The sequence below is a fragment of the Kogia breviceps genome, chromosome 14, assembly GCF_026419965.1.
Source record: "Kogia breviceps isolate mKogBre1 chromosome 14, mKogBre1 haplotype 1, whole genome shotgun sequence".
Taxonomy (NCBI): Eukaryota; Metazoa; Chordata; class Mammalia; order Artiodactyla; family Physeteridae; genus Kogia; species Kogia breviceps.
In genome coordinates, this window is record NC_081323.1 from 1,721,806 (window position 1) to 1,734,663 (window position 12,858).

General features: G+C 62.7%; 1 protein-coding gene across 1 annotated transcript in view; it reads right to left on the bottom strand.

Annotated features, from left to right (window-relative positions):
- Window positions 1-4,347: 4,347 nt before the first annotated feature.
- The window catches only part of CDH4 (cadherin 4), a 560,279-nt gene continuing 551,768 nt past the window's right edge, over window positions 4,348-12,858 (bottom strand). Inside the window, exons 13-16 of the mRNA XM_059036614.2 lie at window positions 11,455-11,688; window positions 11,090-11,229; window positions 10,002-10,166; window positions 4,348-8,116 (exon numbers count right to left, since the gene is read on the bottom strand). Coding sequence (XP_058892597.1) covers window positions 7,910-8,116; window positions 10,002-10,166; window positions 11,090-11,229; window positions 11,455-11,688 — 746 coding nt within the window. The 3' untranslated portion in view covers window positions 4,348-7,909. The remainder of the gene's footprint in view (window positions 8,117-10,001; window positions 10,167-11,089; window positions 11,230-11,454; window positions 11,689-12,858) is intronic.

Sequence of the window (12,858 nt, forward strand, 5' to 3'; positions counted from 1 at the left end):
ATTTATTTTACTTTTGGCTGTGTTGGGTCTTCGCTGCTGTGAGTGGGCTCTCCCCAGTTGCGGCGAGTGGGCGTCTCCTCGCTGTGGCTTCTCTTGTTGCAGAGCCCGGGCTCTAGGTGCTTGGGCTTCAGTAGCTGTGGCTCGCGGGTTCTAGAGCGCGGGCTCAGTAGTTGTGGCGCACGGGCTTAGCTGCTCTGCGACATGTGGGATCTTCCCGGACCGGGGCTCGAACCCGTGTCCTCTGTACTGGCAGGCGGATTCTCAACCACTGCGCCACCAGGGAAGCCCTGGTTAGCATGTCTTGGCAGCTGCGACGTGAGCTCCTCCTGTCCAGGCCACCCTGGACGCTGGGAACACAGTGGGGACATCCAGGCAGGTCGCTGCCTGTCGTGATGTATAGACGGGCCAGGGGAAGAACTTGGGGTAAAACACGTGAACGTAAATAATGAACTTGTTTAAGGAATCAGACAAGGAGGAGGTACAGAGAGGGCCGCAGGGCGGGCGCGGGGAGCTTTCCCCACGGAGAAGTCTGAGGGTTCAGGGCCACGAGGGTCTCCTGGGCTTTGCGCGGGGGGGTTGCTGCTCGTGTGGAGCCCCGGCTGCCCGGGCGCCCTTCCCACTGGCTGGCCCAGCAGGGCAGGACCTGGAGAAGCAATGTCCCTGTGGCAGGGGCTCCGCGGGGCCAGACCTCCCCCGTATCTGTCCCCGTTCTTGCCTTTGAGGTAAATTTCCAAGCAGGTGATTTTTTCCAAACAGGCAAAAGTTCCTGTGGGCATGTCCTGAGGCCACGCCGGAGCAGGGCCCGGCGGCTGGGATTCAGCACCACGGCCAGCACCCGCCAACTAAGCGTGAGTCGGGACAGCCGTGTGCGCGCGCGCGTGTGTGTCGGGGGGCACGCTTGCGTGTGTGCACCCGAGTCTGAGCGAGCGTGAGTGTAGGGGGTGGGTTGGGGACGGGATTGGTGGGCATTTGGGGGATGTGATGGGGCACGTGGGTTGGGAGGGAGGGCGGAGAGTGGTCTGTCAGGCTCAGAGTCTGGCCACACCCCACTCCTTGGGCTCTTCGGCTGGTGTCCTGGGCCTTGTGCTTTCCAGTGTCAACCTTGAGGGTCCTTGTTTTCTGAGGCCTAAAGCTGCCCAGATGAGGCAGTGCTCACGGGGCCCTCAGCCTGCAGAGGGCCCCGAATCTGATGCAACCAATCTGAGGGCCTGAGTCGGAACGAGGTTCCTGCCACCCAGGCCCTCCAGCGGGGAGGCCGCTGGCCGGGGCAGCAGGTGTCGGGGGTCTTCGGGCATTCCGGGACAGGCCCTCTCGTTCCAGGGCGGGCCCTCGCCGGGAGCCTCCGGGCCTCGGTCCTGCCGACGCAGGGGGCTGACCGGACCACTTACTCTGCCCCCACCCACGCACCCCGGGGCCGGACGAGCCCCTTCCCTCTCGGAGGAGGCTGCTTAAAGCTGCGGTTTGGAGGGCCAGGGGCCCCCCGCTTGTGCTCCCGCACTGCCCCGCCCGCCTTGGTCTGAGGTGCTTTGGGGCTGTGCAGGAGAGGCCTGGCCCTGGGGACCGTGGGGGCAGCACCCCCGCCCACGGGGCGGGGCCTGCTGGGGCAGGAGGCGGGCTTTGGCCTGCGTGTGGGCGTGGGGCCTGTGCTGGTGCCCCTTGGGCCCCAGGGACAGTGAGATCACTTAACATGGTGGTGCCGGCACGTTCCTGGCAACAGTAACGAGGTCAAGCTGGCCCCAAAGCCGGCTTCCGCCGTCCTCTGCGGAGTGGGAGTCCCCACGTCCCCTGCGTCTCACCGTGAGACGCTGTGTTGGGGCGTCTGGCACGGCAGAGTCGTGATGACCGAGCCCTCCCTCACTTGCCCTGCCCAGCCTGGGCTGTCCTGGGGGCATGTCCCTGAGCGGATGGGAGGAACGTGTGTGTGCGTGTGTGTGTCTGTGTCTGTGTGTCTGTGTGTGTGCGCGCGTGTGTGTGTGGGGGGAGAGCGGAGCGTTTCTCCGGGCACTTAGGGGCTGGGAGAAGGTGGGAGGGGATGCGGAGGCGTGCCCAGCCTGAGATTATCAGTTAACATTGGGCTCAGCGTGGAAGTTTATTTTTTTTTCCTTAGGTAAAAATTTTACTAAACTCAGGTCTAGCTGCTTGCTGTTTGGAGATCCATGCTGGAGAGGCAGGTGTTGGTAGAAATGGAAAACGGTGCTTTTAATCAGAAAACCAGCAAAATCTGGGGGAGAAGCCATAGTCAGTGACCCCTAAACCTACTCCCACGATTCTGCTCAGCCGTGGACGTTTTTTAAGGGAAAAGAGGAAGTAATGTCAGTTAATCACGGAGACCCTGGGTCAGAGTTGCCGTCATTCCCCGCCGTGTGCAGGATGGCCGACTCCTTGCCATCTGTTTTTAGATGCTGTCTCGTTCTTGCAGTTTGTTAGTGAGATTACTGAAGGGGAAGCTGGGGAAGAGACCTGGCCGTCTGTTAGTTACTTATTCTTCATTGCTACTTTTTTGATCTATGGAGAGAAGCAACGTGTTAAGCAAGGTATCGTGTGATCAAAAGATCTGAGCGGTATGCTGGCGCCGGACATGAGCGGGGCGTGGCGGCGGCTGGTTTAAGGTTAGTGACAAGACAGAGGGACCTCTTGCAAAGGGCTGCTTACACATCCACCACTTGGAACAGCATTCCGTTTCTACGGGATTAGAGGTGAAGGCCTGTCCTCTGTAACTTCTTCCTGCAGACACAGGTGCCGTATTCTCAGAGCGGATGTCGACATGGGTCTGTAGCACCTCTTTGCTGACAGTTTGAGTTGCCTGCTTACATACACGGGGAGAACGAGCTACACCAAGATACAGGTTAACATGAACAACAATGTTAATCCCATTCTCTTGAGGCCAGTTCTTGGAACCGTGAGACAAGACTCAGTTGTCTCAAGTGCCACAGACTCAGTTCTGCTCAAGATGGAGCCGCTTATGTCACGGCTGCACTCTGGTCATCACGCAGCCAGCCTTTTCCTTCTGGTGGCAGTTACAGTGTCAGTAAAATAACTCAGGAATGTGCATCAGCCCCCGAGTCTGTGACTCTTGGTCCTAATCATTGGCTCCTTCAGCCGCTCCTTTGTGACTCTGGGAGGCCTGGGAGACTTCAGCTTCTCTAGAAACAAGAGGCAGGGGAGGGCTTCCCTGGTGGCGCAGTGGTTGAGAGTCCGCCTGCCGATGCGGGGGACCCGGGTTCGAGCCCTGGTCCGGGAGGATCCCACGTGCCGCGGAGCAACTAAGCCCGTGAGCCACAACTGCTGAAGCCCGTGTGCCACAACTGTTGAGCCTGCGCTCTAGCCGGCCCTCTGCCGAGGAGCTGGGAGGGGGTGACCTTAAGCAGACTGCCCCCCAACCCACCCAGGTCCTGGCCCCGGGGGTCTGATTACAAGGAGCTGTGCCCCCCATGACTGCCTGTCCCGGGCCCACAGCAGTTGCCTAATTGTGAACGTCATCAGCTGCTGGCATCCTCAGAATTAGCAAGTGCTAATCATGCCTGTAATTGTCAACTGCACCTGCCTGTAATTAACCGTGTGAGTGACTTTTTGTTACGCACCTTGTTGTGGATGCAGATTTGAGCCCCAGGAGGGGCCTGGAAGTGGGTGGGGGCCGGGGGGCGGGGCTGGGAGCCTGGCCTAGAGGGTGGGTCCCCGGGGCTCTGGTCTGACTGGGCCACTTCTTAGTGGGTGAGCAGGGTGCCCCTCAGCCTTTCCGAGATGCTCCCCCGAGGCGGGCAGAGCCCCAGCGAGCCCGGCACTGAACCCGGGGGCTCCCCTGTGCAGCTTCGTGACCAGCAAGGTGTGAGCCGCCGCGGCTCAGGCTCAGGCCGGCGGTTGAGGGCAGGCTGGGGCACGCGACCAGAGCTGCTGAGGACCGGACCCGCTGGCCCGGGGGTTCCCGGCTGGCGTCGGGGGTGGGCCTGCAGTCCCCGGAGGCGGGGAGGAGGCTGGGCCCTGAGAGAATCCGAGGGGCAGGAGAACCCTGAACTTGACCTAGGCCTCTCATGGTGGTAGAGAGGTGTATCGCCAAGGTAGGAGGGGGGACACACCTCGCTGAGCGGGTTGTCAGCTTGGTTTAGACCTTCTAAGAACTTGGGCATATTTAGACATACGGCCCGTGGGCCTCCCTCTGTGCGCGCCCCTGGGGTCTCACGGGGGTGAGGCGTGGGCCTGGTCCTGTTGCTGTGCCCTCGGAGCCTAGGGCAGAGCCTGAGACACAGCAGTTGCTCAGATCCCCCTCCCAACACCTCAGCCCCTGTGTTCATCCACCTGCTGCCCCCGAGCGGATGGGACACTCGGAGAAAAACAAGCCAGGGTCAGGCGACCACTTAACAGGCAGACTTTATTCACTGCCCTGGAGCAGCGTGCCAGGGCCCCGAGCCCGCTCCCACACATGGCAACTCCGCGAAGCTGCTACTCAGTTTGGAGCCAAGACCGCCTGGCACTAGAAAACACATTGAAAACATTAACGCTCTTCCGTTTTTTTCTTTTTTCTTTTTTTTTTTTTTTTTTTTTGGTACAAAATGATACAAACAACAATACAAAATAGTTGTGCTGTTGACGATTACAAAAAAAGTTGGAACGTTTGTCTAACTGCGCAGTGCTCAGAGATGCAGTGTGAATATTCCAGTATCTTTCCCCGGAACAGCCACAGTCATGCGGGCTGCTACACATTTTGTCCGTTTGCAAAAAGAAACATGCAAAAAAAAAAAAAAATCAGAATGGGAAAAGGAGAGAAAGGAAAAGCAAAACGCGTTCCAATTATACACAGAGGTTCCCCCCCGGGATCCCCCGCGTTGCGGGGGGCCTGTCTTATCTAGGCCGCGCTGCCGGGAACTGTCTCTCAGGACGCTCCGTGGGGGGAGATTGTGTTTGCTTTCTTGGTGTTACACCTTTCGGCCTTGACAAAAGTTGAGGCTCCCCTCCCTGACCCTCCCCTTGGAGAGAACACAGTTGCCATCTCAAAAGGCCCGTGTCGATGGTGTCACAGCAGGGAAGGCCTGGCGACTGCCGTTGCCCTGACACTCCGGCGGCGGGAGGTCAGGCGCCCGGGATGTTCTGAAGGACACAGGAAAGGGAAGGCCTGCTGGGCCACGGGTGGCGGGTGCTGAGGCCTGGCGGGGGCCAGGGCATTCTTGCCGGCGTCCCCTGCCCACAAGAACAGAAATTGCCTACAGGTGTTGAACCTGTCCGAGCGCTTCGCCAGCACCGAGTCCAGGCCTCCACTGGCCGCGTCCCGATCTGGACCCGTCGTATCTACAAGCTACGAAAGAGGGACGTTTGACGCTGATTGTGTGTTGAGCGAACGGTAACCCGTTGGTTGGGACGGAGTTCTGGGAGGCATCTGGGGGGGGGGTGGGAGCCTCCAGGGGCAGCTCTGCGGCTGCCTGGAAGCAGGGATGGGTGTGAGAAGCACCCCCTCCGTTGACGTGTCCCCTGCTGGCTGCCGCAGCCTCGGCCTGTGTGATGCAGGCGAGATGCCGGGGCCCTGGCAGTGATGGGGCGAGGGGCCGGGGGAAGAGAGCTGCAAGGGGGCAGTGAGATGGCCTCCGCATCCGGCTCTCCTGGGTGGTGGGAGGCAGGGCGCCTGGTGCCCCGAGGGGTCCGAGTCGCAGGCCGCGCCTGGCACACCCATCCTTGGGGTGAGCCCAGGGCCCAGGGGACCAAAGGAGGCCTCAGGATTCCCGTGAGGACAGTTCACAGCTGCCTGGGCCCCCCACCATGTTCACCCTTAGAACTTCAACTGGAGGATGAGCTTTCCAGAAACGAACAAAAACAAGGTTCCAGCTCACATCTCACCAGCCCTGACACCACCAGCAATCCTGAACGGCCGCACCTTCAGACACTGGGACAGTCCTCACGGGCTGCCTGAGCCCGAGCGACCTGCGTAGCACGGCTTCACGGGGGCGCGTCCCCTCCCTTCGGCAGGCCGCGCCGCCCGCCACGCCTGGGAGGTGGCAGTCTGCGTAGGGGCATGTCGGCACGTGACACCGGTGACCGCTGCCCCCGTCCACGCGTCCCTCCCCAGCAGTCATGGACTGGGTCAGGATGGACGGAGCCCATCTCCCCAGCTCAGCTCAGCTCAGCTCCGGGAGGGTGGATGGAATTAGTGATGCGTTTGGCTTGGGGAAGCACCCTGACGTCCGGGGGAGACACACCCGCGCGGATCGCGCACACACGTGTACCCTCAAGCTCATCTTTGGGGCCGAGGCTGTTTAGAAAAGAGGGTGACCGTGGCACCGGGGCCGGCCGTGGGCTGGGGAGTGGATCGGAGAGAGACCCCCCCCCGCCCCGGCGGAGAGCCCAGAAGCATGTGAAACCCCTCCCCGCCCCTCCCGAGGCCTCCCCTGGCACCAGGAGCAGGTGTGAGGTGGGGCTCCAACACCAAGTCCCGCCCGGGGCCAGTGGCAGCCTAGGCCCCTCCCTGGGGAGCCCGAGAGCAGGCAAGGACCCCCCAGGAGGTGGCTCTCCTGCCGGCCTGAGGCGCCTTCACACCCAGAGTGGCTGTCCCTGGGAGATGCTGGGCGAAGGGCTGCCCCAGCGCCTCTTCTCACGCAGCTGCGGACGGACCCAGCAGGGGGCCCCCTGCTGCTGCGCTGTGGAGCCGACTCTGGAGTCTGGCTTGGGAGTCAGACCGCCCCCCAGGAGGCACGGCCAGCTCCGAGAGCTCGAGCGGCTACCTGGCCCTGCAGCTGCTGGCCGCTGCCACGGGTCCAAAGGAAAGGACACTGTTTCTGGCGGGTGTGGTAAGACGCACACGTGGGACAGATGGCACAGTGACGACGGGGCTGTCCCCGCTTTGGGAGCCGACGTTTGCCGTCCGCGTCAGCTCACGAGCATCAGAAACTCCGGTCCAGAGGAGCAGCGCAAGGGAGGAGGCGGCCAGTCTCCCCCTGGTCATCTCCAGCCTCCTGGAACCCCGGTGAGAATCAGCTCTCCCTGCAGGCCGCACAGCCCCGCCGGTGGCCAGAGGCGTCTGGAGCCCTTGGGGGTTCGGACTGGTGAGTGTTCGCTGGGCCTCTGGCGGGTCCCTCGGGAGTCTGGTCTAGAGGGGTGGAGGCCCACGCCAGGGCCTGGTGGCATGCCGGCTGGTTTTGGTTGTCGCTTCCTAGGACACCGTACGCTCTTGGACCAAAGGCAGTGGGGACCTGGGTGGCATTCAGGGTCACAGTTGGCCCTGGGGGAGGCCTCATGATTGACTGGGGGGCCCTGGGGATGGCCAAGGGGAGAGATGGGAGAGCATCAGGGACAGCCCCTGGGAGCCCCACCTGCCCGGCTATTCCCAGCATCTGGGGGTTGGGGGCGGCGGCGGACGCTTCTGTGGAAGCCCAGTTGTACAGCGGGCCTTTGGTCCACTGGCTTGGCCCGCCCCAGGCGGACTCGCTGCTGCAGGAGCTGAAGGTGGGGCCTCCGGCCTCGGGGACCCCCACGGGGCCCGGGAGACCCCAAATGTGCAAGCAAAGTGTGAGGACTCGGAAGGCTTATGGCGTTTGGACCCCAAATTGTTTCTGTCAGTTTTGTCGGCCACTTTTTTTCTTGGTAGAAGATCGAAAGGAAGGACACATTCTCCCGGATCCCTTCATTCATGCCTTCGGAGCCGGGCTGGCCGGGGGCCTTGGCCTGTCTGCCTGCTCCTAGCCGCTCCGGAGCGTGCGGGGGCCTGACACGTGCACCAAAGGCACTTTCATTTTTTAAACGGGGCTTCTGTCCTAAGAGACTCGGGTTCCGACAGTGACCCTGCTCTCCTTGGTGCCGAGTCAGCCACCGCGGGGGCCGGGAAGGCCCGCTGTCTCCTCGGGTCCTGCGCCTCCCGTGCGTGCGTGCGTCCGTCCGTGCGTGCGTGCGTCCGAGCGCTCTTCCCGCTTCGTCTGGGGCGGGGAGGCGGTCAGTCCTCCTCGCCGCCTCCGTACATGTCCGCCAGCTTCTTGAACCTGGGCCCCCAGTCGTTCAGGTAGTCGTAGCCCTGGTCCCCGGAGCTGGATGAGTTCAGGGAGCTCACGGAGCCCGCGGTGGACCCGCTGCCCTCGTAGTCGAAGACCAGCAGCGAGTCGTAGGGCGGTGCCGTGGGGTCGTTGTCGGCTGCTCGGAGTCCCTGGGGGCCGGGGAGACACGGGTCAGGGTGCAGGGCGGGGGCCGGAGGGGCGCCCAGGAGCCTTGCACGCAGTAGGTGCTCAAAAAGCGCTCCTGCGTGTCAGTGCAGGGCGCCTCGGAGACCCGAGCAGGGGCGCGGTGTCTGCAGAATGAGCTGTGGAGGAGGCCTGGGGGCAGCACGCACAGCCAGGCGGAGGGCCGGCCGGGGCCTGTGCGAGAGGCCGGCCTCCACGGGCCCCTGGTTGTCGCCACAGGGAGGTGAACCCGGCGTGGGTGTCAGACGCCCGAAGTTGTGGCCGTGACTGTGTGCGGCAGCAAACGGGGATGTAGCAGGTGTGGCTGGAGCCCCTGCCCGTGCCCCGGCCCCCTCCCCCGGGGCCTGATGCTGGGACCCCTGGCCAGGCCACCTCCAGCACTCCGGCCACTGGCCAAGGGCACCCCCGGGCAGCTTCCGCCCGGGGACCGTGGGAGGGGTGGACACACTTCCCCGCTCCCTCCCCCCGGGGGACGGGACAGCTTGGAGGGTTCCCCGCCCGCTCCGGGGGTCTCCCGCAGGACGGCCCGGGGGCCCGTGCTGGTCGCTGCCTAACCCTGCCCTGGTCAGGGAGGGGAGTCCTTTTGCCATTATTCAGTACCGAATGGTCGGTCATTTCCATTTTTGCTTTCCTCTAAGTTGTTTAAAAGTGGGCTTTTGATTGTCGATTGGGGTGCGTGTAGTTTTTGGAGTTTTAAAAATTTTATTACACTGTAGACGGTAAATGTTGTCTAAGCTGAATCAGCTTTTGGGCAGTCGTAAAAATTTCACTGACGGCCTGAGACGTGGTCTGTTTTGGGGAATGTTCTGAGAAATCTCTTTGTGTCTCTGCCAAAGCACTCCCTGGGTTCTATTCTGTTTAAATCAATCCTTTTAAAGTCCGGTTCTGACGTAGGTGGAGAAAGAAGTGTTGTGACGGCTACATGGGGCACGGAGGGCCTCCCGTCTGTGGGAACCACGGTGGCCGCGGAGGTACGGGCCGCCCGGGCCGCAGCAGCTGGCGGGGAGAGCGTCTGGGGTGCAGCCACGCGCCCCGGCTCACGCGTCCCTCGGCTTTACCGCACAGGAGGATGGGAGCAGAGGTGGGAGGTGCGCTCTTGACGCCCTTGGACATGTCAGTTGGGCTCAGCTTCAAGAGGTGGGTCAGCTTTTCTTGCAAAGGGGACGGTCAGAGGGACGCCGTTGGCTGGGACTCTGATGCTACATGGTCTCCAGACCCCGGGCATCAGGGTGGGAGACACGGGCATGTGGTCAGGTGGCAGCTCTGGAATGACGCCCACCTCCCAGGCCGTATGCCGTGTGTGTGTGTGTGTGTGTGTGTGTGTGGTGTGTGTGTGTTGTGTGTGTGGGGTGTGTGTGTGTGTGTGTGTGTGTGTTTGGTTACTGTGTGTGTGTGTGTGTGTGTGTCTGGTTACTGTGTGTGTGTGTGTGTATGTGTGTGTCTGGTTACTGTGTGTGTGTGTGTGTGTGTGTCTGGTTACTGTGTGTGTGTTGTGTGTGTGTGTGTGTGTGTGTCTGGTTATCGGGGTTGAGTGGACACTGCGGAGGGTCTGGGGTCAGAGCCACCTTGCCGGTCCCCTTCCTGTTCTTGCCTGGACTGTGGCCTCAGGTTCCAGCAGTCTTGCTGAGCCCTGTGTGTTTGTCCTCGCCGGGGGCGGGGGCACGTTAGTCCTTCTGCAGCGGGGATACTAAACCGGGGGGCTCGGCCCAGGGCTCCCCGCCGGCAGGGGCAGGGCCGCCGTGAACCCAGGTCCGGGTCCGCCCGCTCGGCCCCCCGCCGGGCCCCAGAGAAGTGGGCTTTTTCTTGTCTGCGTGAACAGGTTTGCGCCCCCGTCGCTGCGGGGCTACCCACCTCGCTGATGAAGTCACCGATGTCTCCCGGCTGGGGCACCACAGGCCTGACTGGGTACTGGGGCTCGGCGCCCACGGGCCGCTCGTCCACCCGCCGCACCCCGGGGGCCTTGCTCAGCACGTGCTCCATGGCCTCCGGCTGCTGCAGCTGGCTGAGGTCGTAGTCCTGGGGGGGCGGGCAGGGGAGTCAGGGAAGGCGGTCCGGGGGGGCAACAGGCAGAGATGCCAGATGAGTCTGTGGGGCGCTTCCTCATCCTGTTCTGTGACTGGCCTCTGAGCGTGTCCGCTGACCTGTTCCGGGTCCCCCGGTGCCCCCCGTCCTGGTGCCTCACCTGGTCCCCCAGGTGCCCCCCCCGTCCTGGTGCCTCACCTGGTCCCCCGGTGCCCCCCCCACCGTCCTGGTGCCTCACCTGGTCCCCCGGGTGCCCCCCCCACCGTCCTGGTGCCTCACCTGGTCCCCGGGTGCCCCCCCGTCCTGGTGCTTCACCTGGTCCCCGGGTGCCCCCCCCGTCCTGGTGCTTCACCTGGTCCCCGGGTGCCCCCCCCGTCCTGGTGCCTCACCTGGTCCCCCGGGTGCCCCCCCCCCCCGTCCTGGTGCCTCACCTGGTCCCCGGGTGCCCCCCCGTCCTGGTGCTTCACTTGGTCCCCGGGTGCTTCACCTGTTCCCCGGGTGCCCCCCCCATCCTGGTCCCTCACCTGGTCCCCCGGGTGCCCCCCCCGTCCTGGTGCCTCACCTGGTCCCCGGGTGCCCCCCCCGTCCTGGTGCCTCACCTGGTCCCCGGGTGCCCCCCCCCCGTCCTGGTCCCTCACCTGGTCCCCCGGGTGCCCCCCCCCGGCCTGGTGCCTCACCTGGTCCCCCGGGTGCCCCCCCCCCGCCTGGTGCCTCACCTGGTCCCCCGGGTGCCCCCCCCCGTCCTGGTGCCTCACCTGGTCCCCCGGGTGCCCCCCCCCGGCCTGGTGCCTCACCTGGTCCCCCGGGTGCCCCCCCCCCCCGTCCTGGTGCCTCACCTGGTCCCCCGGGTGCCCCCCCCCATCCTGGTGCCTCACCTGGTCCCCCGGGTGCCCCCCCCCCCCGTCCTGGTCCCTCACCTGGTCTTCCTCGCCGCCCCCTTCCTCGTCGTACTTGAGGATGTTGTCGCGTACGTCGTCCTCGGGGTCGATGAGCAGCTGCTTCGTGTGGCGCTCCTTCTCCCGCCGCCTCATCCACACGACGAACAGCAGGACCATGGCTGTGGGGCAGGGGGCACCCGTGAGCAGGCACGCGTGCGTCCGCACGAGGGCGCGCATGCGCGGGAAGGTGCGCACGTGCGGCTGCCTGTGCCTGTGTCCATTTTCAGGCGCCCGCTTGGGCTGGGCTTTTGGAAGTCTCCCGGCAGGCAGAGAGGGGCCAGGAGGTGGGGCTGTGGGCAGACCTGGGCCCCGCCCCCCGCCCCCCCAGGACCAGCTGCACTCACTGAGCAGGATGACGATGCAGATGAGGATGGCCACGATGGCGCCCGTGCCCAGCCCGGCTGCCGCCACCGCACCCGTGGTGGTGCAGTCGCCGTTCTCGTCGCACGGGCACACCTTGACCTTGATGATGGACGTGTTGGACAGGGGTGGGTTGCCCGAGTCCGTGACGACGACGGGGACGTCATACACCCCGGCCTCCAGGTACAGGACGCGCAGGCTGAGCTGGGCGTAGTCACCTGGTGCAAGTGACGGGACGGGCTCTGCTCATTGAGCAGCCGGCCCTCCTTTCTGAGCGAGACTAACGAAGGCAAAGACTCGGCCTGACCGCGTGAACATCTAACACGCCTGTTCGGCTAAGACGCATATAGATGTGCGCACGTGTGCGCGCACACACACACTGCATTATACCATGAGGTTGAGATGCTGGCAATTCAAGAATAGAGCATTTGGGCTTCCCTGGTGGCGCAGTGGTTAAGAATCCACCTGCCGATGCAGGGGACGTGGGTTCGAGTCCTGGTCTGGGAAGATCCCACATGCTGTGGAGCAACTAAGCCCGTGCGCCACAACTACTGAGCCTGCACTCTAGAGCCTGCGTGCTGCAACTACTGAGCCCGTGTGCCACAGCTACAGAAGCCCGGGTGCCTAGAGCCTGTGCTCTGCAACGAGAGAAGCCACCGCAATGAGAAGCCCACGCACCCCCACGAACAGCAGCCCCTGCTCACCGCAACTAGAGAAAAGCCCACGTGCAGCAACGAAGACCCAACACAGCCCCGAAAAAAAAAAAAAATAGAGCAGTTACAACATGAAAAATGAAGAAATTATTTCCTTAATATATAAAGAGTTCTACCAAATCGGAAAAAAAACCCCATTTTCAAAGAAAAATAGGCAAGGACATTGAACAGATGGTTCACAGAAACAAAAAATGGCCAATAAATATATGAAAAAATGTCCACTGGTAATCAAAAGATACAAGTGGAAACAGTGATTTTGGCTAAAAAAATTGGAAAAATGCTTTTTTTTTTTTTTTTTTTTTTTGCGGCACACGGGCCTCTCACTGTTGTGGCCTCTCCCGTTGCGGAGCACAGGCTCCGGACGCGCAGGCTCAGCGGCCACGACTCACGGGCCCAGCTGCTCCGCGGCACGTGGGATCTTCCCGGACCGGAGCACGAACCCGCGTCCCCTGCATTGGCAGGCAGACTCTCAACCACTGCGCCACCAGGGAAGCCCTGGAAAAATGCTTTTTAAAACAATATTCAGTGTTGGTAAGGGCTTGGGGAACAAGCAAATGCTATCAGAACTTCAGAACTTGGATGCCCTTTCTACCGAGGCCACGGCTAGGAAAGTGTCCTCAGGAAATATGTTGGTTAGGGTCCGTCCCATCATTTGGTGACTGGCATAGGAAGTGG